The 25,466-nt window shown below is 38.0% G+C and overlaps 1 protein-coding gene across 1 annotated transcript in view; it reads right to left on the bottom strand.

Moving 5' to 3' along the window:
- Positions 1-4,911: 4,911 nt before the first annotated feature.
- Positions 4,912-25,466, bottom strand: part of PKP2 (plakophilin 2) — an 89,538-nt gene continuing 68,983 nt past the window's right edge. The window contains exons 7-13 of the mRNA XM_057703758.1: positions 23,547-23,664; positions 22,184-22,348; positions 21,092-21,265; positions 16,027-16,180; positions 11,936-12,125; positions 9,199-9,286; positions 4,912-9,068 (exon numbers count right to left, since the gene is read on the bottom strand). Coding sequence (XP_057559741.1) covers positions 9,000-9,068; positions 9,199-9,286; positions 11,936-12,125; positions 16,027-16,180; positions 21,092-21,265; positions 22,184-22,348; positions 23,547-23,664 — 958 coding nt within the window. The 3' untranslated portion in view covers positions 4,912-8,999. The remainder of the gene's footprint in view (positions 9,069-9,198; positions 9,287-11,935; positions 12,126-16,026; positions 16,181-21,091; positions 21,266-22,183; positions 22,349-23,546; positions 23,665-25,466) is intronic.

The raw sequence follows: 25,466 nt of genomic DNA, 5'->3' as shown, positions 1-25,466 counted from the left end.
TACTGTATTTGAGGTACTACTCCTTCCCCCTCCCCCCTCCAGGCAGTATGCTCCAGAGTGTGCTTCTCTGAGGAAGTCTGATACCATTAGGTCAAGCCGGTGCCTTCCCTCTTGGAGTTGTGCTTGTTTTCCCATTGAGTAGAATTAATTTCACAACATGGCTGAAGGCTGCTTTGTAAAGAAAGTTATCCACATGTTAAAGGAATCTGAAGCCCAAAATTAACTAACTGAATTAACATCTCTTTCTCTGCATTCTTGCTAGCAGTTTAACCTTGTAGCTTGCATTTTCATCTAGGACAGAGGCACTGTATTGATATCGTCTGGTTTGAAATTTTTTTTAATTTGATTTTTCTCTAGATAATGGTGTCAAGAAGTAATAGGATTGTTTGATTGTGAGTTATAAAAACTAAGATAATAAAAGCATAAACCCAATAAAATTTTATCTCTCTCCTGTGTGCAATGTCTGAACATAAGTGGTCTAGAGCTGGTGTGACCAGATTCCACTCAGGTCACTGTGCTGCCACATTAGAGCACGGCCTTCATCCCTGTGGTCTAGGTGGATAGCATCAGCATTCCAGGAAGAATGGATAAAGGAGACAAAAAGAGCAAAGGACACGTGCCCATCATCTCTTAAGGCAGGTTTTGAGGAGCTGCTGGGTTACACTTCACCTACATCCCACTGGCCAGCACTTAGCCATATGACTTCACTCAGTTGCAAGTGAGGCAGAGAAATGTAGCCTTTGTGCTGGGTACCATGTGTCTTGTTAAAAATCAAGTCTATGCCATACCCAACTTTCATACAAACGTAAAACATTTACTTGTGAAGGTTATCTGAATATTCTCCGAAAAATCACTTTTTTCAGAAAAGGAAATTAAGCTTTACTGTTTGGCTGACCTGACATGATCAAACCAACTTTCTTCCAAGGTAATTTGGTCAATGAAGGTACAACTTGTGTTCCATAATTAGTAGTTAAACATGAGGACAGCAGATGTCAAGAAAAGGAGAGAATGGAAAAAAAAAAAAAGGAGAGAATGAAACAGAGGCACAGCAGTTTCTGAGATGATTTTGTTCCACGTCTATAGTTCAGCTGAGCATCATCTTCTCTTATTGTTCTCCTTGAAGGCATGATTATTGGCTTAACTGCAGTTCCCAGCTCTCCTATCATTCTTTAACCATAAACTGTCATGGACTTTGTCCTAAATGCAATGCAACAGCCACAGTAGATAAACTTGCTCTTTCATCTGCAGCATTTGAAAGAGCAGTTGTCTTGTAAGTCAGATGAAATCAGTTTGCTAAAAATTGTTGAATTCTTTTTTGTGTCTCTACCTAGGGCAGGCAGTGTTGGTTAACTATTCTGAAACCCCCTTTTTCCTTGCTCAATGAAACACTGACTTTGTTCAAGTATTCACCATTCAAGAGTCTCAGGGAAGGTAGGCCCCGCCTTTGGTGAAATATGATTGGTTTAAGAAAGGAATAGTAGGGACTTTCCTGGTGGTCCAGCAGTTAAGACTCTGCACTCCAAAAGTAGGGGGCCCGAGTCTGAGCCCTGGTTAGGGAACTAGATTTTGCATGCCACAACTAAGAGCCTGTATACTGCAACCAAAAGATCCCACATGCTGCAACTAAAGATCCCGCATGCTGCAACTAAGAACCTGTGCACTGCAACTAAGACCCAGCGCAGCAAGAATAAAGATGTAGATCTGTAGAGAACAGACTTGAGGACGTGGGGTGGGGGGTGGGACCTGAAGGGGAAGCCAGGACAAAGTGAGGGAGTAGCTTTGACATATACACACTACCAAATATAAAATAGCTAGCTAGTGGGAGACTGCTGCATTAACACAGTGAGATGACGGGTGATGACTTAGAGGGCTGGGATAGAGAAGTTGGGAGGGAGTGGCAGGAGGGAGGGGATATGGGGACATATGTATAAATACAGCTGATTCACTTTGTTGTACAGGAGAAACTGGCACAACAGTGTAAAGCTATTATACTCCAATAAAGAGCTTAAAAACAACAACAACACATGGAAGATACCAAGGTGGGGGGGGGGGGGGGGCCTGAACTGGCGCAGCCAAATAAACAAATAAATAAATATTAAAAAAAGAATAAATTTATTTAAAAAAAAGGAGGAATACTAGTTTCATTTTTTCTCACCAGGAACTGATTTAGGAATGACGTGTGATGTAACACTGGGCAGTAAATGAGGGATGCCTGACGGAAGCTTCTGGGAAATTTTTGTTTTTAAAAAAAAAAAGAATGCAAGAAGGGAATGTTTACTTTTTTGGCCTTTGGACGTGGCTCTGTAAAGATGCGATGTTTGGAATTGCTGCAACCATTCTGACAACATGAAGAAATCAACCTGGAGACAAAACCTAATATGGTGAGGATGACAGAAAGATGAAAGGAATCTGAGTTCCTGATGACTGCAGTGAACTGCTGAAATAACCAAACCTGATGCTCCTATTCCTTAGGCAAAAAGCATTTATTGCCGAAGCCATTTTGAGGTGAACTTTCTTGTTACTAATTGCAAATGAAGCATCTTAAGTTATAAACTGAAAGAGGAGAAACACAACATGAGGTGAGGAATTGGGTCACCTCAGAGATGAGCCCCCAAAAGTGAATATGTTAATATGCTACTTAATAATATGTTCACACCTAATTCTTTTAAAAAAGCTGTTTTGACAGTACCTCTAAAATAGATTGCTTGTATCTTTTAAATTTAGGACTGCAAAAATTTCCAATTAGAGCAAGGAGTAAAAGAAACAAGTTACTGAGGAAAATAAACTTTGTCAATTTTCAAAATATTAGAATTTTCATGCACTCTTATTACAGGCTGTCAATTCTGACTTAACCCCTTCTGGCTAAAAACATATTTTCTTAATAATTCTCTATTTCTCACTCTAAACATTTCTTGTTTAATGAGAGAGATCTATTCCAGAAGACCCATTTAGGTCTAAAGCGCCTTGACCCTCCCCACACAGTTGATAAGTCTTCTTCCCCAGGTGAAGCGAAGGGCACTGTAAACTGGGGAAGTGTCACAGTGAGGTCAGTTTCACCAAGAGCTGTGAGTGCTTCCTCAGAAAGGTGCATCTCACTGGTCCTCAGCTCCAGGAATAAGTGCTCAATACATGTACGAGGGTGAGTCAAAAATTATCCGCACTCTGGTCATATTAAAACTTCTGTTGGCAGCACTGTCCTATCAGCGCTTTCCAGTCAAGGATAGTGTCTCCCCAGTCACTGCTGTGCAGGTGTGAACGTGTTGCATCGGTTCGTTTGTAACTGTGTGAGCAAAAATGGATGCCCCACTTGTGATCTGCACGAAAGGCCAGCATGCAGTGACTTGCTTTTTGTGGTCTGAGACTGTGCATGTCTGCACACTTCTGCCCACAGTCGACACTCGGCAAAAACTTCGTTTTGTGGTGTTAAAGCATCCTCCCTATAGTCCTGATCTTGCTCCATCAGACTTTCACCTGTTTGGTCCCCTGAAAGCAGCACTACCAGGATGAAGATTCATTTCTGATGAAGTGAAGACAGGGGTGCATTCATGGCCTGCAGCTCAGCCTAAAACATTTTTTAATGAGGGAATATGAAAGCTTGTGACAGATGGACAAAGTGTATTGAAAAGCAAGGAGAGTATGTCTAAAAATGATGTATTTGTCTTTTCTAAAAGTTAATTAAAATAAATTCTATAGCCAGAGTGCGGATAACTTTTGACTCATCTTCATGTGTTGAAAGGTATCTTAATTGAAGATGGAAATCCCTAACTTCCTTTCTAAAACAAGAAAACACCCAAAACACTGTTCCTGGGGAGAACATCCTGCAATGGTTCTAAGAAAATCCGCAACAGTTTGGACTTGATTTTTATTCCTTGCCAGGTGTGTGCTAGCAGCTTACAAGCACAATTCAGGCTCCTGAGAGATTTAACTGCTTCTTGAAGTGGGATTTACGAGGAGGTCTGATCAGCCAGATGTATGAATGTCTGTGGCTGCCTCAACCTGCTTCTCTGGGCTAATAGGTACCTTCTGAGTTATCTTCCCATCTACAGATGCAGCACTCCAGATAGGAATGAGGAAAAATGTTCAGGAACTAGTCCTAAATCTATTGAAGTCACTGATTTTCAGATTTTACTAAATCATGACTAAGCCCAGGTATGGTTTACTAGTAGTCCAGGCTTTAGCAAGATGAACTGGGCTAGACTGTGAACAAGATAAGTGCCTTTTTGCTTCCTGACTATGACTCAGATCACTGCTGGTCACAGTGTTTTTACAAAAGAAGCACAGCTTCAAGAATCTTCCAGGAAAAAAGGAGTTTATCGGTTCAAACAAAAGTCTGTGACATGCAGCACACTCTACCCCTTCTTGGAGATTTCACAATACACACTGCATCTTAGGGACTCTGAGAAGTCTTGTAATCCGGATCCTCTCAATCTTTGTATAACTTGGCCCTTCTCAAGCTTAAAGTATGGGATATTTCTTTTCACATAACACTTATAAATACCCCTAAAGAATTTGTGTTCTGAAGAACAGACTTTCAGGGACACTTGTCTGGGCCGTATTTATTTTCCTCATTTCTACCTGGCCTTCTAAGGGATGAGTCGATATGTGTATATGGGAATTCCCTGGTGGTGCGGTGGTTGAGAATCTGCCTGCCAGTGCAGGGGACTTGGGTTCGATCCCTGGGCCAAGAAGATGCCACATGCCTTGGAGCAACTAAGCCTGTGTGCCACAACTACTGAAGCCCATGCACTCTAGGACCTAGGAGCCACAACTACTGAGCCTGTGCGCCTAGAGCCCGTGCTCCAAGAGAAGCTACTGCAATGAGAAGGCCATGCACCAAAAAGAAGAGTAGCCCCTTCTCGCTGCAACTAGAGAAAGCCTGTGCACAGCAACAAAGACCCAACGCAGCCAACACGTTAAAAAAAAAAAGTGTACATGTGTGCGCACAAAATGGGTGGCTGGGGGCAAGGTTGGGCTTTTAATTAAACCAATCTATCTGAGAAGAGAAATTCAAAAGAGATGGACTAAAAAAGAAAAACGAAGGCCCCCAAATCATTTATTGAGTATATATACAGCATTTATTGAGTATATACTGTCAGGCACTGTTTTATAATTATGAAAACATTCAATCCTTAAAACAATCCCATGAGGTACCTAGTCCTATCATTCACATATAACAGATTAGGAAAACAGGCTCAGAGACAGTAAGAAACCCACCCCAACTAACCCTAATCCTAATCCTAACCCTGACCCTTACCCCCCAATAAGTAAGTGGAGCAGTTCCAATTAGAGTTCAGGCTGGCTGGTCTTAGAGTCAGGCCTCTTAACCATCATGTCACACTATCCTCTTACCTTGTCAAGAGACAAGCTAGACAGAGCTCCATGTTTCCCCAGCACGGAGACAGGAGTCTTGTATTCTTGGCTCCCAGGGAACCCAGAGAGAAGCCATCCCACCTGGGTTCACGTGGCCCCTCTGCATGCTCTAGCTATGCAGCTTTGGAATGTGACCTAACCCTTCTTCGCTTCAGGTTATTGTCACGTGTTAAAAAAAGAAAAGAAAAGAAGTATATACTTCATGAGGAGGCTGTGAGAAGTGCTCAACATATGTCCACTCGTTTAGTCAAAGCCAGTCACACAAGCCTCCATCTGCTGTTCCTGGTCTGTCCTCTATACTCTGTCAGAGGAAGACTGTGGCATCTTCTACACTGTGGTCTCTCAGGTCTTTAAAGACAGGTAACAACACCCTTCTTCCAGGCTGAATATTGCTGGGTTCTCCCAGACTACGACTTTCAAAATGCTTTCCCTTAACATATTTTAAACAACTCCTATGCCAGTGTGTGGCATTTTGGTCTCTCTTTCCTGAAGAGATCATAAAAAGAGAGTTTTCCTAATTATAGTCCTTAAAGGGTTGAAGTTTATTTCATAAGAGATGAAAGTGTCAGTACCACTATAAATAAAATATTAAATCTAAAGCAGAGTTTTATTTTGAAGAGTTTGTTTCCTGTTTAATCTATTTTCACTCCCACAACAAATACTTTAAAATGCAACAGTTACAGAATCTTAAGATGGGCCAGTTACAGGGTCCTACTGGGCATTAGCTGAATGATTGCATATTTTTCTTCTCTGTCACTCTGAGTCTTTTCTGATACGAGATACTCTAAAGAGGACTCGACCAGATGCCCTCTAAATTCCCCCCTAATCCTCAGATTCTGTGATCTGAGGCTTTTGTAATTTTGTTCAAAGTAATGAAGTCCTCCTCATTCCAACGCAGTGCCGTCATTATACATTTTATTTAGAGGAAATTTCATTTGTAACTATAGTATATAAATTATCTTTATATATACACACACGTTTAAATATATATTAAAAACATACATATTTATTTATATATTTAAACATATATACGTGTGTGTATATCTCCCCCCTCCCCCAATTTCTTTCCTTCTTCTAAGGAGTTGTTTTCTTCATAGGGTGATTAAATTGGTTTTAAAGTGGTTTATCTACTCATGCTGCTTATTTTCCCATTTGATGTTATTCCCCTCTTTATCTTAGAAAACCCTTTGGTTATTTCCATCAAGTATAAACAAATGTTTCCATTTGATAGAAATCCAGGGCAGCAACCTCCCAGAAGATCATTAAGAATTCTTGACAAGGCAGCAAGGCCTTTAGATCTCTTAACACAAATGCATGCCGTCCCAGCTCAGTCCCTTTGTTCCTTTCACGACATGGGCACAGTCTGGGACACACAGAAAAGAAAAAAGTCTTTGTGTGATCAAAAGTGATATTCAACTTCCTAAGGACCTCCCTCAGAAGTGTTCATAGATGGTAAATGAGTGAGGTTTTTGTAAACAATGGACAAAGCAGGACATAGGGGTCAAACATAGTCTATCTTTTCATGGTCACAGACCCACTCAATTTACTGAAATCTAACAACACCTAGATTTGTATGTCTCTCCATTTTACATGTTTTAGTCACTAGTTAGTCCCATCTTCTTACAGGAAGTGTTTCTCGGTAAAGAATTTAGGACTAATTAGGGAAGAAATACAAGCAACTACAAAGTACTAAACCCTTAGTAATTAAAGGTAAAATTTATAAGGTCAGATACTCAAATGTCAATCGTACCAATTACACCAAGATACACAAATAAGTCAGATATACACAGATACCAAGGCAGGCAATTTGTTTTTGCCTCATTTGTGTTTAATATTATTGAAGGCTCCACTAATGCCTTAAAAACAGAAACTTTTTAAATATACACTGATTACCTGGAGGAATAAATATACTCCAAATGCTTATCATCACAATTCTGGAAAAAGAGATATAATTTCTCTCTTCAGTATTTTAAAAATTGGTATCTAAATCATTTCATTTTAAACTAAGTTAGTAACCTAAGTCTTCTTCATTGAGCTTTTGAAATCAAAAAAATTTAAAGTTCCAAATATAATAAAGACTTTGGGGAAACGCCTGGTGGTCCAGTGGTTAAACTCAATGCTTTCACTGCCGTGGGCCTGGGTTCAATCCCTGGTTGGGGAGCTAAGATCCCACAAGCTGTGCAGCCAAAAAACCAAACCAAAACAAAACAAATATAATAAACACTTAAGTACACATTCAAATTGAACCTGACAATTTATTTCCTATTACACTTTTCTGGCCAAAAGGAGAGGAAGGATTTTTTTCCTTCTTACTTTCTTATAACAAATATTGTCAGATTTTTTTTAAAAAGCAAAATATAACAGAATTATAGTTAAGAAGACTAATTCTATCTGAATGGTATTAATCACAGCCCTGTTAAGGTAACACTTAATATAGACTCACTTCAATAGATGATGCTGTCAACTTTACAACATTAGTATTTCTCATATCATTTCCGGATGGCCTAGAAACATTTTTCCTCAACATAACTTCATTTCTCTTCTCTAGCGTTTCCTTGACTTCAAATAATGGCCTAAGGAAGATCACATGAGATTTAGTGGTTCTCTACTTTTTTTTAAATGTCGGGCAAAGTAGGGCTGGTGGATAATGTAATTCATTCAAATGAGCTGCGTTTTCAGGGCCATGGCTGGTCCAGTAGTCTGACAGGCCTAGGTTCCTTTCCTAGCCACACAGTGGATTCCATTCCTCCACCAGCCCATTGCAGTGGCTGAAGAAGTCCAGGAAACAGCTTACACTGAACGCTACTGTCAGAAGAGATCTGCATTTAATGGTGTTGTTATAGGTGAAGTATTTCCTTGAGTAAAAATCCTACTTATTCAGTATTTATAGGGAACACTGAATTTCATGACCACAGTTGACTTTCTCTGTAGAAAAGATTTTTAAGTTTGCTATGATCACTTCCTTTCAATTTGTTTTTCCTTTAGTTATGCGTGTTCTGTGATCTAAACTTCTTAAGTTCATTGAAAATCAGAGAAAAAATTCCAGAGGATAAAAACAAGCACAAAGTAAACAAACAAGTAATTTTACCATTAATTTTCCTCCTGGATAACTCCACAAATATTTCCTGTTGTGTCCCGTCTGTTTCAACACTGCAGAACAATACGCTCACAGCTCAAGGGTGAAACAATGTGCACGTGAGTCACAACATGGAGACCAGAGAAGGAATATAAATGTAAATCAAACTTTTAAAATCCTAGTAACGCAACCGCTTCCTTCCTTATTTATTCTGTGAATGTCCATTCCACAGGAATTCACATTTTGATTCCAGAAGGCCATGCACTGTCAGCCCTGATCAAAAAGACCACTACCTGCAGAGGGTCAAATTGAGCCTGTTGCCAGTATCTACTACAGGCAAACTTGCACTTGTCTTCTGGAAAACTAATAAAATTATATACTGATTATTTGTTTTCTGGATCCTGGGGACCATGGAAATAGAAAAGGATACAAACAGGACATGCTTTTTTGAGGTTTCTTGGGCTGGGAAATAGAAAAATAGGTGTTTTCCTTTGGGGTTTTTTGTGACTGAGATGATGAGGTTCGTATTTCTGAGAGCACTTTTTCATGTTCCTCAGTCTTTCAGGGAGTGGTAGGCTTTGGCAGTCCGGCTGTTGACAAAATCTGTCTTCTTAAACTGAGCCTTTGAAATAAGCAAACGGAAACGTAAAAGGTGAACAACATTTTCGTACAAGAAAATGCATTTTTTAGCGACTTCTCACCAGGGTCAAGTCAAGCGGGACATTATCATCTGGCTCTTTTTTGCATCTTACCTTCTTGTAGGCATTATGGAGCTCCGTGTGGGTCCACAGAGAATACAGGAGAACAGATGCAGCTTTGCTGGCTTTGTTGGAAGCATAGCTGAAAAGAAGAAAAGGACATTTTTCTAAGATCAGTGAGAGAGCATGAGGCTTCTGGATGCTGCCTTTGGATGTTCTGTAAATCTTCTTTAATTGCTGTCATTCAGGAGCCATCCATTAAATCAGGCCACTCATCATGACAAGAGATTCGATGGTGAGCTTTAGGATGCCAGAGGCCACGTTGGTGCTTATTTTTTTTTTAAATCTTTTTAACCACTAGTAAAGGTACTAACAAATAAACAGTTTATAAAGCAAATTCCTGAGATTTATAAGGCATATATTCTTAGAGTTTTCTAAATCTTTGAATTTATTTATAGAATAAAATTTATATTTGTACATTTACATTATGTATTTTTAGAAAATATTTGCATATTTATAATGCATATTTATAGAGTACAAATGCATGAAAGTATGATTGAAAAATATGTGTAACTCTTAGACTTAGTGACTATGAATGTAGGGGTTATGTATCTTTTTCAAATTAATAAATTCTTATTGGAGCAACTGTTAATTTAGCACAGTTTCAAAATTTATGTTTCTGTATATAGCAAATGGAAAATGTGTTCCTGTTATAAATCCAAGTCACCACTGAATCTGACATTGTACTTACTTTTTTTTATTTTGGCCATACTGCACAGCATGTGGGATCTTAGTTCCCAGACCAGGGATCGAACCTGTGCCCCCTGCGTTGGAAGCGTGTAGTCTTAACCACTGGGCTGCCAGGGAAGTCCCCTTACTTTTTTTCTTTTTAACTTTATTAATATTATTTTTATATGTACTTAGTTTTTGATGTTCTGCTTTTAGATCTGTTTCGAACTTCTTGTTTGTGGATAAGGATCAGCGCTTTTTTAGATCTCTTTCTCACCCATCACGTGAATTAGCACATGGCTGCATTTCTTCTTTTAACAAAGAAACAAAGATCTTATTTTTCCTATCATAAGAGTTTGTAAGCATGCAACCAAGAATAGAGAATGTGAAGCTTTATGAAGAAGCCCATGCTGGGTTCATTCAATAGCTAAAAGACTTTCTCTTACATACCAACATTGTAGGGAGGGTAAGTCAAATCAGCACCTCACAGATTTTTTTAGTACCTCAGGGACTTTTCAGAGTCAACTGCTAATAACTGAAGTCCTAATAAATCCATGAAAGCTATGGATCTCTAATATTTAAAACTGGAAGTCCTTAAATCGCAAAGGTGTTATAGTCATAAAGTTTGTTCATAAGTTGGTTGCTTGGCACTTGGAACTCATTTATTCAAAGATGAAATGTAAAAGATGACTGGTTAGCAGGCTAGCCCATAAATTATGTTAGCTATACAACACTCTAGCAAGGAAGAGACAGTAGACCCAACTGGTAGAAGTTCTTTGTTGACTATTTTTTTTTTTGGTTTGGAGACAGGGCATGTGAGGACTGGCTCACAAATGGACAGTCAGTACAACAAAGAAGTAACAGAACAGGACCCCCATAATTTGCTAAGCTACAAGCAGTTTCCAACAGTGATGGTGCATTCCCGTGTGCTTTATGCCTGAATACTCAAATAATTAAAGGCAGACAGTTTTATGGAGATTTGGTGAGAAGTTCAGATGACTTCTTGGAATAGTCATATCCGCTTGGGAACAGGTGAATATTCCCTACTTTTGGGAAACTGACATTCTAACTAGTGCTCTTGTTAATCATGTGACTCTGAATGCAGCCCTCCTCTGTGTGAGCTTCCCCCTGGCACAAGGGGCCTACATTTGGTGGGGCTGTGGGGGAAGGGTTGTGTTCATTCCAGGATACCATGGATCCCTATGCTAGCCTCTGTGCAGCCAAGCACACATTTGTCTACTGCAGGTCAAGTCTGTTTGCTCTGCAACTCATTAGAACTGGGCTATAATAACATTTGTTTTCTTTTTTGGTTACTTACAAAACTATTTACTAACAAGTCAAACAATTCAGAGTTGTATGAAGAGGACAAAAAAAATCTTCATAACCCCTTGGGATCCCATCACTCTAAGTTAACTAACAGCAATAATTCAGTTATACAATGTTTTTCATTCTCTTCTCCATCTTTTTTTATTATTTTTTTAAAATAGGGAATATTTGAAGACACATAACAAGGCTGTTATGTTTAATACATGCATTAAACCTTCTACTTTCAAAAGAGAATAAGAGGTGGAAGAGATGTGATAAAGAAAACTGACAAAGCAAGAATTTCTTGTTATGCTGCCTCCTGCTTCTCCTGGTGCTATCACTGGGGTGACACTGGCTTCACGTATTTAAGTGAGGAAAAGGGCATTCCCTGCCCACAGGACTACATTCTTTTCTTCTTAAATCACAGCTGTGGTTCTCGGAAACAACTCATTAGGTCAATAAAATGCTGGAATGCAAGACCCAGATAAGCTATGGAGTTTGACTACTTCTGGATATTTTAGAAGAGAATGAGCAAATATTTGGCTTAGAGGATTCAGCTTTTCGCTCGCCTAATCACTGAGCCAAATGATCTGGTCCAGCTTTACAATCTTATTTTTTGGCTATGTTGCTCATGGTCCTCTATGACTGGACATTCACAAATACATTATTCACATATGGGAGTGGTGGTGGGGAAAGGGCAGATACGGACAGGCAGATACTAAAGGAGATACGGACAGGAAGATGCTAAAGGACTTACGTGTCACCTGCGCTTATGGTCATAATTTTCTGCAGGCTCCCAGTGTTTAGAAGTTCCCGTGCATTCTGGTAACTATTTTGGATTATATTGTTCAGTGTGTAACAGGCAGAGGCTGTGGTTTCAATGAGAAGATCAGTACTTGGGACTGTGTTGGGAATTATGGAAACCAAATCAGGTAGAGTTTCTTTGGCTACAAGTGAAAGAAAAAAGAACACACGATTAAAAAGATTGTTTCTTAACCTCAAGATCCCAATAACATTTAAGATGAAACATCTGGTTAACAAACATTTGGAAGGATGTAACCACTTTAATACTCAAATTACCAACCAAAAAAAAAAGAAGAAAGAAAGAAAGATTTTAAAATAGATGATACTCTGTTCTCAGCACTGGAAATCTTTCCAGAAAGCATTTTGATAGAAATGTCAAAATTTTTTTAAATTTTCACGTTTTTTGATTCAGTATTTCCACTTTTGAGAATTCATCCTGAAGACATCACTTTGAAAACTGGAAAAAGCAGAGATCTTTATTTATAGTATTATATATATGATAAAAAATTTTACAAAGCCCAAACATCCCAATAATATGATTAACTAAAACGCATCTGCAAAGAATATTATGCATCCCAAAACATATCTATGAAGTATGTATAATAAGAAAATATTTGTTAATACTCTACGTGAAAATAGCCAGTATACTTAAAGGAAAAACACATACACAGGAAACCTGAGAAGAAATAAACTAAAATAGTAACAGGACTTTTTTCCTACAATAGTATTAATGGTGACCTAAAGATATTTTAAAAAAATTATCTGTACTGCCCAAAGTTTCTTTAATGCAAAAATAACACTATTATTTAAACAAAGATGAAACTATTTAAAATTTATTTTGCCACTGTGTATATAAGATCTTGGTTATAGGGTTTTCATTTAGCTTTTTCTGCAGTAATGAGAGGTATTAATAGTTGATGATGTCATTATATCTTGTCCTATGGTATATATTTCGGACAATATGAATTTGTACTTGGTATCTTGCAAGAATTCATGTATCTTTTCTTTTTTTTCCTGTAACTGCTTTGGACCCTCCTTGAAAGATAGAGAGCATGCTTCTATTGCTTTTGTTGTTTCTCACAGCTCTTTAATACAGTATTGTGTTTACCATGGTTGTACAAATACTTCTGCCTAATTTCACTGTTTCTTCATCTGAGTTTATGTGGCACCTTGAACTGATGGCGGACTGTAACAAGTTATGTGCCTGTCTGAATTCCAAGTGGAGCCACGAGTTCCTTGAGGACAACTATTGTACTCATTTCTGATTTCCAGCATCGATCACTGTGCCTAAAATAGAGAGGTACTCAATAAAAGGAAGTGAACCACATGTCTTCCTTTGAAAACACCTGGACCTGACTGACAGGAAAGACATACCTTCTGCTTAAAGGCCTGAACACTTCCTGTTTCACTGTTGTCTAAGCATCACAGCATAGTGTTAGGAGCTCAGAGCTCAGTCTCTGAAGCTACACTTTTTTAGTTTTAGTCTTGTCTCTGCTACTTCATGGCTGTGTGGTCTGGTTAAGCTATTTAACCTCTTTATGCTTCATTTTCCTAATTTGTAAAATGGGATAATAATGGTATTTACTTCACAGGACCGTTTTGAGGGATTAAATGAGTTACTGTGTGCTAACTCTATCATAGCTCCCGACACACAGTAAGCTCTCCATAGATGTGAGTTATTACCAGAAGGCTTCCTCCTTTTAGTAAGTTAAACCACAGAATGAAAGGCCTTGAGGACCTGAATTTTCCTTTCGCTGAATTTAGGTCGACAGCATGAAAACAAGTGTGAGACAGTCACAACAGAAACTGGCCAACTGACCTCTCTGCAGGTGCAGCAATGGCTGGTGGAGACCAGGCTGCCCACACTGAGACTGATCCCTGCTGAGGGAGTTCCACCTCTTCCCCCTCTGCATGACCAACAAGGCATCCAATTCTACAGATCAATTTTAAGATTGAAACTTTGGGTTATGTTTGAGGAGGAGTGAGAATTAGAGAAGTTAGAGTCTTTAACATTTTTTATCATGTTTGCTTTTCTTAGAAAAGTGTAACTGTTTACACTGACAAAGTTAAATACTACAATACAGTAAAGGAGGGTCATTCTGTCTCTTTCTATAGGCATGTGCGTGCACGCGCACGTGCACACACACACACATCCCCCTTGTGTGTTAGATCTGTAATAGTGAAATATGAAATTAAAGGCCCTATCATGATATTGGAGGGTCACAGCCCAATGTCATACTGTTGAGGGAGGTTTTATTTCATGCTGGTGCCTGCACCTACGTCATGTTATCTGATCCTTGGAAAAACACTGTTCAGTAGTGATTAGTAATTTCACTCGGTGTAGGGTAGTTAAATCACTATCCAAGGTGACACGTGGCAAAATAGCACTATAGGATGCAGACCGGTGTCTTCTGCAGGAGACTTGTTATTCTGTCACCATGCTATGCTGCCTATCTTCAAGTTTTTAAGAAAATATAAGTTTCAAGTTTATTTCTGTAAATCTAAGTGAAATGTGATGACTTCATTCCAGGTCAGCACATGGAAAGTTTTACTTGGCCTAGAAATCTCTCATGAAAAATATAAAGCTTATAATTCAAATTCATTTTCATTTATTCCTGGCTACTAATACCCTGAATCAAGACAAGTACTTTTACTCAAATTATATACTTGACATAGAGCTAATTTGGATTTCAAAAATTGCATTTATCTTGCTGAAGCCCCTTCTCATGACTGTCCTTAAAACAAGGGGAGGTTTATCACTGAGTCACCTTATATAAATTGTGGGGCTATAGCTGTATTGTCCCAACAGCTGGAGGACTGTGGAACCTGAGACAACAGCATTTCTGCCCTGAAGGCACAGGCACAGGGTGTAGAGCACAGTTCTTCTCATCAGCCATGTTCTAAAGATGGAGTCAACATTTCATTTGAGAAAAAAAAAAGCGAAAGAATAACATACCTGATTGAAGTGCAGCACAAAAGTTCATAAAGGACAATGAGGAGAACACTTTCATAATTTTGAGACAGTGCCTTTGGCAAGGTTTCTTTCAGATTCACTGAAAGTTTTCCAAGCTCTCCACATTTACAATGGGCACAAGACCATTGTATGAAACCTCCTGTTCAATATTGTGCTGTTGGCTGTCTTTGAAGATGACATTATGAAAACATAACCACAGACTGCTGGCACTGTGTGAATGTATGCATATTCCAAAATAATCCAATCCATTAAAAAAACAAAAATCATTTTAGTAGAATTTTTGAAAAACTGAATTTTAAATTGTCAGAAATGACTAATTTATGTAGCATTAGGAAGCATGATTAATTTTAGCATTATCTCCCTGTTATTTCATTTTATAGTTTTTGACTTAATTCATAAACACTGACATTTTCAGGTATAAAGGAAATGAATGAAAAATTATGTAATTTGAAGGTTTAACATAGTTATCACCTTTGTCAATAATACAAACTTACAAAAAAAGGAGCAAATGTGTTTCATCATATTTATTCTAAAACTTATGCTGAATCTGCTATATCCAGTGATTCCTTCTTTTCATGAATATGTCATCCATTTTTTTTCTAGGACAACAATGGCCAAGCTTCTGAAGTGAACAAGCACTGTGTGTGTGTGTGTGTGTGTGTGTGTGTGTGTGTGTGTGTGTAATGTTTTAGAAGAATGGTGTTTACGCAGGCCACGCAGAGAACATCCTGAAAGACGTGTTAAAAAGACTTCACTGGATGGCACAGCTGAGGGCTGAGAAATATCAAATATATTACCTATCTTGCCAATTATTACTATGGTCTAAAATTTCTCTTGGTAGTAATTAGAACAGAAACAAAGTTGGATATTAAGAAAAATCCTATTTGAGACCAGTGCGAAAGCCAACCCTTGATGTTTGGCTACACAAAAACCAGTTTTATTTATCACATCTTGCTCTTTATTCACACTTTTAGCTCATTATTGTAAAAAGAATGTGGTAAGAACAATGTTTTATTGCATTTGTATTTGGAATACATACACATCACATCTAGAGACTTACACTGACTTACCAATTTCATTCTGCAGAGAAATATTCCGAGACAAATTCCTCAGCAGAGAGACGGCAGTCTTTTTCACACTGGGATCACCAACATGCAGCATCTTTCGCGTGTGCTGAAGGCCATTTTCTTTCTGGACAACTGTCTGAGCTACTGATGCTGGCATCTGTTTTGTGAGACATGTCCTATAAATACTACTGTATTTTACTTTGTGGTAAAATTTCTAAGTTTCTGTAGATTATTAGAGACTGAGTAAGATGTTTTAAAAGCTAGAGATATTTTCTTTAAATTCTTATTAGGTTTTCAATTTAGTTACTGGATAAAGACAGTTTATTAATTATTTTTAAATAAAATTTTGGATTTGGTTAGCTAGTATGTTTTTTGCATCTGTTTATAAATAAAATGGGTATGTCTTTCCCTTTTATCATATTCTGCTTTTTACTCACATTTTCAGTTCATAATTGTGAAAAGAAAAGGATGTTTTAGAATATATATGACATTATACTAATGTCATAAAATTTATTGGGTTAGTTTTTTTTCCCTTTTTCTATTTTCTTGAACTATTTGTGTAATACAAGAATAATCTCAACTTTGTGGGTCTAATAGAACTTAGCTATAAAGCCAACTGAGCTGAGAAAAATTTTAAAGGGAGAGGTCTTTGATTACCGTTTCAATGTATTTACTGGTCGTTGGCTTATTCATCTTTTCCCTTTGTCTTTTTCAAATTTTGTCATTTTACATATTTTAATAAACTTATCCATTTCTAAAATGCCAGTTTATTCTGAAAGAGATACTGGGCTTTTAAAGAAATGAGTATGTGGCTAGTCAGATTACCTGTAACTCTATGCTCTGTATCAGAGGTTGCATGTGCAAGTTGCTGCCTGGCCCAGGTCTAGGTCCACTAGAGGCAAATCTTACTTGGAATTAGACTGGTCACCTACTTTCACAGGGTCTGAGTACCAAGTAGCCCTTGCTAGCATCAGCAAAACTCCAACAATACTGGGACCGTACCTTGTGTCTGCAACTTTATGTATTTTTATTTGAAGCTAATATGAGGCCGCCATGCCAAAAAAATCCATACATTCTTGACCATTCTTCAGGGTGTCTCATTCTCTGTTTATCTTATGTAAATCCTGCTGGCTTCCCCTACCTCCTGCAGATTAGATTGCCCTCCTTACATTCTCCACTGTACCTTCTGGAAAAGGGGTTCTTAATATAGGATCCACGATAGGTTTCAGGGATGGAACAGGAGGGCCTTAAAATTATTTTTGTGTTTATAGTAATCTTCTTCAGGGAAAGAGTCCACAACTTTTATTAGATACTCAAAGTGCTCATGACTCAAAGAAGTTTAATGACCACTATCTTGCAATGTTTGTTCCAAAGTTACACTTTGTCTTTCACTAATTTGCAGGACATTCCATTAGACTCTTTTCTCTCCTCTAAGAATCCTTCCCCTACCTACGGAGGCAGGTTTAAGCATCCCTTTCTCTTCCCAATGGCCCATCTAAGAAATTACATCTTTCCTCATATGCAAAAACTCTGCTCTTCTGAGTCACTGCTGTCCAGCTCTATCACTCTCACAGCATTTTCTTATCTCAAGGCCTAGTATAAAAAATGATCATGGAAACATGAATTCTGATTCATTGAGGGAAATGGGAGAGGGTGATGTGGAATGGTCTTTAGAATCTGCTCATTAAGGAAAATAAACAGATTTACCAAATAGAGATTTCATATTCCAGCTTTAGGGAGTTTGTGAGAATGACTGGTAATTAGCCAACTATTTATAAACAGTACCTCTAGTTCCTATGGTCCTAATTACTAATGAGGGTGAGCACCTGCTCACATGTTTAGTGGCCATTTCCGTATTATGTTTTGTGAAGTCCCTGTTCAAATCTCTTGTCCGTTTTTCTATTGGGTTGTCTATCTTTTTATTGTTAAATTGATGTGTTTTTTTTGTATTTCCTAGATACCAACCTTTGTTACTTGTATATGTTACAAAAATCTTTCCCTTCTCTGTGCTTTGCCTTTTTACTGTCTTTTGATAGCTAAGTTGTTAATTTTAATGTAGTCAATTTATAAAACATTTACTTGATGGGCTTTTTATGTTTTTTTTTTCCAGTGGATATCAAATTAAGTGCCTTTAAAGTGTTTTAGAAACTTGAAAATTACTTATTTCAATAATTTTTAACTTGTACAGTATATTGTTTAATTTTACATGTATATACAACATAAGGAGTTGATATATGTATATGCTGTGAAATAATTACCACAAGTTTAGATAACATCCATCATCACACAGTCACAAATTTCTTCCTTCTTGTGATGAGAACTTTTAAGATTCACTCTCTTAGCAGCTTTCAAATATATGATAGAGTGTTGCTAACTACAGTCACCATGCTGTACATTATCCCCCAGGACTTACGTGTACTGTACTTATGACTTTATGCTTTACACTATACTTAGAGAATTTGCTAAATTGGTAAATTTTATCTATCCATCCCCTTTCCTTATTTATTTTTAAATTTTTTTGTGTCATTTTAAAATAATGACCATTATACCTGAACTAATAAAGTTTACATTAAGGTATTCTTACTACCAAGACATTACTGGTATAATTTTATACTAAAATTATAGACTCATCTTTCAGAAGCTAGTCAGTCTAGTTCAGGCACACGGCCATCAATGCTCAGTGCTGTCTCAGTTATGACCACAGGTGAATGGACTGAGTGTTTTCTGGAACTATGTTTAATGGTCTGCTTTTCATGTTTTTCTATTCAGTGATTCCTTTTAGAAATTACAAAGCCAAATTTTTTTTTTTTATCACACCATCTAAACATAGCAAATTAGGGAAAGTAATAATTAGAAAAATTTAATAAAAAGCATCTTATAAGTTAAAAGAACATGGGGTCCTCATGTCATTGTCCCATGCTGCTAATGATTTTCTCCTATAAATCTCTAGTCAAGTTCGACTCTAATAGCCTTGAGTATGGATTAGTACCAGTTTAGTGTAGGTCTCCTTTCAGGGGACTGGACTAGTCTAAGGTTAGGGATGATTTAAAATGCTTTGACATAATTAGAACAGTTATGAAGATACTTCCATTGCTTGGATTTCTTTTGGACTTGGAACTCTCCTAGTACCTTAGATTTCTGTTTATTTCTTTATCTCAGCTAGATTACTACCAAATGCAGGGATTTTTGTCTTACTTAACACTACATGCTTAGCACTAGCCTTTCATGTAGTAGGTGCTCGAATACTGTTTGCTTAATAAATGAGTAAAGGAATTAGATCTAGGTGATAAACTACACATCCAGAATTTAAGTGGCATATTCCTGTATGATAGGTACCAAACATGCCTGTGTTGATAGAAACATGGAAACACCTCTGAATGGTTTGGATTCCATGAGAGATTTTGGAATGGAAGAGGCTAAAATCCAAGCTTAAAGGCTTAACTATACTGAAACATCTTCAGAGCATAGTGAGCTTAAATACATTTAATCTTTGACCTTTTCTATTCAGTTGGCTGGTAGTTAGTTGGTAAGTGGGCTTCTGTAGTTTGGAAAAATGAAAGAAATGGTTTTGGGAACCCAAGCCTGGGAAAACAGGAAGATAAGGTGATAAATGATGTCTCTCTGTCAGGGCTCCCTGGTCACTCCCCATGTCCTTCTCTTTGTGCACAAGTACGTTTTGAAGAATTTCAAAGACATTAAGGTTTGGTTGTATTCTTAACCACAGTGCTAAAATTAAAGAAATACTGGTTTCAGTATTTCACAGTTTTATTCAAAACTGAGCAAGCTTCTGTATAAATACATTAAAGAGTGAATATGGTTTCTCAAGTAAAGGACATAATATTTTTGTTATCAACAAGAGTACTTTCCTCTATGATCATGGCTAATTAGACTGGCCATAGAATGAACTATTGGGAGGAGAGTTTACTCTAATCATTTTATGATCAAGGCAAAAAATACAAGCTTAGTTCAAATAATTAAATATTTATAGAATCCCTTACTATGCTGCAAGGTGTAAAATACACGGGGAACGGAACACGTTTTTACTCTTCTTAAAAGTAATTTTTTAAAAAATTTATTTTATTGGAGTATAGTTGATTTACAATGTTGTATTAATTTCTGCTGTACAGCAAAGTAATTCAGTTATACATACATATACATTCTTTTTCATATTCTTTTTCTGTTATGGTTTATCATGGGACCTTGTAAGTTCTTACTCTTTTTAATATTTTGGTTTTGCTGGTGTAAAGTAAGTACATCTGGAAAGAGAAGTAACTCTTTACTTTGCAGTTGACTTTCTGGGACACAAAAGCATAGGTGTCCTTTACAACTGCAGTGGACGTGTGTTGTCTCTGCCTTCTAGCATTCTTCCTTTCGATAGCATCACTCTGACCTTCCATTAGGGAGCCATTCCATGTGGTCCAAGTGGCTCACTCACACCCATGCCCCTGAAATTCACATGTGAGCACACAGCCCAGACTTGGCCAGTTAGAACATCACAGGCTCCTAGCCTCAGGTTTGGAAATGGGCAAGTGAGACTCATTCCCCAAGTTCTTACTATTGGGAAAACAGTAGTAGTTTCTTTTCTTGTGGAGACACTGGGCTAGACAAAAGGTAAGCCTGAAATCACTGGTGACTATCTTTACTGTAATAATGAGGATAGCCTTTGAGAACAAAACCACAGAGGAATACAGAATCCAGAGATAGAGAACCACAATTGTAATCACTGGGGGATCTACCCCACCACACAGAAGGAAAACCCACCTTGGACTTTTCAGTTACATGAGTCAAGAAATTCCTCTTTTGCCTAAGCCAGTTTAACTAGGATGCTGAGACTTGTAACTGAAAGAGCTCTGACTAATACTCACAAATACCAACGAGGCTTTCATTCGCAGTCTGACTTGGTTTTGCAGAGGCTGAGGCTGAAAGTCCTGGAAAGCCAAACTCTCTCTAGCAACTCCTGAGACCGACTGAAGCGAGAAAACTTATGTTCTTACTTCATTGTCATTTCTGAACTTAATGTAGGTGTGTCTACAATGTCATTATTTTAAAAAGTAGGCATGATACTCACTGGTCCACTTCCTGCTGTGAGATTCTGGAGAGCTCCCAAAGATGCTTCTTGAGTGTAGTTTCGGACACTCTTGGCGATCAAGGACAAGTACATGCGTATCACGATGGAGTGCCACAGCCACTCCACGCCCTTGGGGTTGCTCTTTTCCTCCAGCATTGGCATGTCTTGGTATTGCTAACCACACACAGGATGAAATCCAAAATTAATGCTTTCAAGTGATTTCTGCAATTCCACACCCAAACCAAGAGACCAGAACTATTGTCTTGTCAACAAGACTAATAATTTACATAATAAGAAACGTTTAAAATAAAAAGGAAAAAGCAAATATGTATGATTTACAATCACTTAACTTTCAGCCCACGATGATTATTTCTCTCTCACAATACCCCGTTACTTGCAACTTTACATTTCACAGTGAGAGAGGATGCAGAGAATTAAGCAGGGACTGTTCTAGAATAGTTTTCAGGCTGCTGTTAAGCTAAATGCTAAATTAGTCACAACCGCTCTGAAGATAAGAAGAACAGGCCTCTTCCCTCCGAGTCCTGTGAAGCTGTCCAGGACAGCATCAGGATTCTAAATTTACCAGCTGTGCACGAACATCGTGATACTCTTGAGGAGTAGGAGAGACCACATTCCTTCCACGTTCATGAAATGCCAGTCTGGACTGTAGTCCTTCCTATGGATGGGGTTTGCTTTTAGGATGTCCAAGTTTGTTTTTAGAATGTTTAAAGCTGAATGTCAGGGCTGCTTTTAATGTTAAGATAATGCTATACCACTGGCCATGTGGCATTAAGCTGACTTCCTAACCTGCAAGGCATAGAGCAGTATGGTTTGATGGCTAACAATGTAAATCTGGGGCCAGACTGCCTGGGATTGAATTCCATCTCCTCCACTAACTTGCTGAATTATTCTGGGGAAATTAATTAACCTTTCTGTACCTTTGTTTTCTCATCAGTAAATGAGGGTATTAATAATACACACCTCATAGAGTGGATATATAAGGATTAAAAAAACTTAAAATAGAGCCTGACATACACTACGTACTCAGAAATACACACATACACTTATTCTTTCAAAGCCCTCCCGACGTACCTCTTTTACTTTCCTGCTTCGATTGCCAAAACACCCAATACTTTTGTTGCTGTCAGCCTGGATATTCCGGTTTTGAATATAGATACTCTGGGAATATTTCTCTGGGAGCTCTGCCTCCAGCTGGTAGGAGAGGTTATGAAGAATGCACACACAGTTCTCTGTGGCCTGAGAAAACAGGACATGAATATTGATCACACATATACACATATCCCTTTGCAGGTGTTATATACCAGGACTTCTCGGGCTTTAGATCTTTCGGACTGCGGGGTGTCTGGGGGAGTGAAATGAGTACAGCTGGAAAGGCTACAGCTAAATCATAAATGGTCATGAGCACAATGCTAAGTGGAAGCTGAGTTTTTTAAACACTGGGGAGCCTTTCTAGTTTGCTTTTTAAAGTGTGTTCAGAATGATTCTATATTTTAGGTACATTGCTTAATAGCCACGTGGAGCTGGAAAATAGGAGATAATGCTTATAGGGACCAATCAGGAGTCAGCTACAATAATCAGTATAAAAGATGCACAATCTAGGACAGCAGTAGTAGCATTAAAGAGGAGTGGTTAGGGGACTTCCCTGGTGGCGCAGTGGTTAAGAATCCGCCTGCCAATGCAGGGCACACGGGTTCAAGCCCTGGTCCGGGAAGACCCCATGGGCCACGGAGCAACTAAGCCAGTGCACCACAACTACTGAGCCTGCGCTCTAGAGCCCGCTAGCCACAACTATTGAGCCTGTGTGCTGCAACTACTGAAGCCTGCGCACCTAGAGCATATGCCCTGCAACAAAAGAAGCCACTGCAATGAGAAGCCTGCACACCACAATGAAGAGTAGCCCCCGCCTGTTGCAACTAGAGAAAGCCCATGTGCAGCAACAAAGACTTAACACAGCCAATAAATAAATAAATAAATTTACTTATTAAAAAAAAGAGGAGTGGTTAAACTAAAGAGAATTTCAGAGGCAGAATGCACATGATTTGTTGTCCAGTGAGATATGAGGGAAGAAAAGGAGTCCAAGATTACTCAGATTTCTATTTTCACTTGGTGGACGGTAATAATTATTAAGAGGGATTAAACAAAGGAGCAAGTTTGTGGACAGGGAAGAGATGAATTTCATTGCTGAATATGTAGCATTTGGGCTCCTTTCAAATATTCAGAGTTGCTAAACAAATAGAAATTTGGGTCTGGAAAGTACAAAGAAAGATGGGGCTAGATAGATTTTAATATTTATGAGCATGTATGGGAAATGTTAAGCTCAGCAGATGAATTAATGAATAAAGCCAAACCCAAACAGCTACTTCAAGAATACTCTGAAGAGTCTTTGTAAGACAAAATATGTAATTCAACATGCAAGATATCTAACACGAATCACCTTGTCATCTGGCTGATAATCTGCAATAGTTCCTCTGACATAATGGACCAGTGAGTCAATCAGTCCATCACACCTTCTCATCTCTCTCCTCCCTTCAGGACCAGCTGAACTCATGTTTCTATCAAGAAAAACAAACAAACAAAATCATAAGGCTTAGGCTGTGTATCTAATAGGTTTTTGTTTCAAAGCTTTATTTTTGTTTCAAAGCTCCTTCCAAGAGTTTGGAAAACTAGCAAATTTGTCAAAGTATGACAGACTTGTCCTGGGGTCAATAAATCATCAATTGCCTACAGTCATCAAATCTGCACACAATTTATAAATATATTCATAACACATAATCTTGTCAATAAAAGTCTTCTGTCTACTTCATTCCAAATATGAAGGTCACAGCAGTATTTACTTATCTTCACCCCATTTTTGAGAGGATTTAAATACATGAGGAAAACATTTTGCAGTTAAAAGGAGAACAAATGGTACGTGAGCCATAGCAGTATACTACAGTGCCCAAGTCCCAACTTGTGCCGTGCCTTAATTCTAAGTAACCTCGGTTTCCTCATTTGTAAATACAAGGTGTTAGACTATATTATTTGGAGGTTTTATAGGTTTCAGTATAAACTGTTATTGACAAATATTAAACCAAATGATCTAAAATGTGATGATTCTATAATTAAAATGGCAGAGAGATGTCAAGAAAAATTCAGTTTAACAGTGTGTAAGACCTAAGTTAAAATTTAAAAGCATGACCTATAAACATCTTTGCACTTAGCCTATTTCTAATTTGGCTAAACCATGATGCCTTTCTATAAATAGTGACTAAATCTACAAGTGGAAGCTGCTTCCTTATAGAGACAGAAGCTTATCAAATGCAGCAAAGTAATACATTTGGGGATCATGTTTCAGATTCATATCATGTTTATATTCCAGTATTACTGTTACTTTTGTTTTTTTTGTTTTTTTTTTTTTTTGGCACACGGGCTTAGTTGCTCCGTGGCATGTGGGATCTTCCTGGAGCTGGGATCGAACCCATGACCTCTGCATTGTCAGGCGGATTCTTAACCACTGCGCCACCTAGGAAGCCCATTACTGTTACTTTTTACTAAGTGTTTCTTGTCAGCATTAAGTACTTAAAAACTTTTCCAAAAATGTTAACAGCCCTATCAATAAGAATGGCAAAAGAACAATGCCTTCAGGTTTTTAGAATTTTGAGAACCACCCTTATTCCCTTTTGCTTATGTCACGTGCTAAGAACTATTCCTATAAAATTTAGCAGACCAGTTCCTTTCACTAGTAGGTATAACATTCAAAGCATATTCTTTCTGTGTATAATGTCCCAGTGTGATTCTGAACATCAAAAGAACTACAATTATGAGAACTTTTTGGGTCCTATTTTCATCTTTAAAATATATGGCACTAAGTGATTTAAAAAAGACTTTCCGTCCCCAAATACTGTTTTCAATACATATTGTCAAAGAATAAATGTGCCCAGCATTATATCAAGAACTGCAGGGAACAAGGGAGGAGCCCCCAGCACTGCACCCTGCTCTCAGGGAGATCACATCTGTAACACTCGACTGTTTTTAACCCACGGAAATGCAATTTCATAATCCAACCTAATAGTTGAGGAGATAAGACAAATACACCTGAAATTAAGGATACACTAATAATTTAATGGTTGCTGAACTGAGACGGTGAGTTTTTGATTTTAACAAAATCCCTTCTGTGACTTTAGTTCTCATGTGACGTTTCTAGCGTAATTACTCGCTTCCTTATTTTTTGCTGTACTTGAAAGACAAACACTTTGTCCTTTAAAAAAGATAATGAATGGGCTCATAAATTGTAAATAAAACCATTTTTCCTATTTTTTTTCCCTTAAGAAATGATTATTTGAATCAAGATCCTCTATCTACTCTCTGAGCCCTT

Source organism: Hippopotamus amphibius, chromosome 12, assembly GCF_030028045.1.
Source record: "Hippopotamus amphibius kiboko isolate mHipAmp2 chromosome 12, mHipAmp2.hap2, whole genome shotgun sequence".
Classification (NCBI taxonomy): Eukaryota; Metazoa; Chordata; class Mammalia; order Artiodactyla; family Hippopotamidae; genus Hippopotamus; species Hippopotamus amphibius.
Note: the sequence above shows the minus strand (reverse complement) of the source record. Positions and strands in the feature narration are given on the sequence as shown.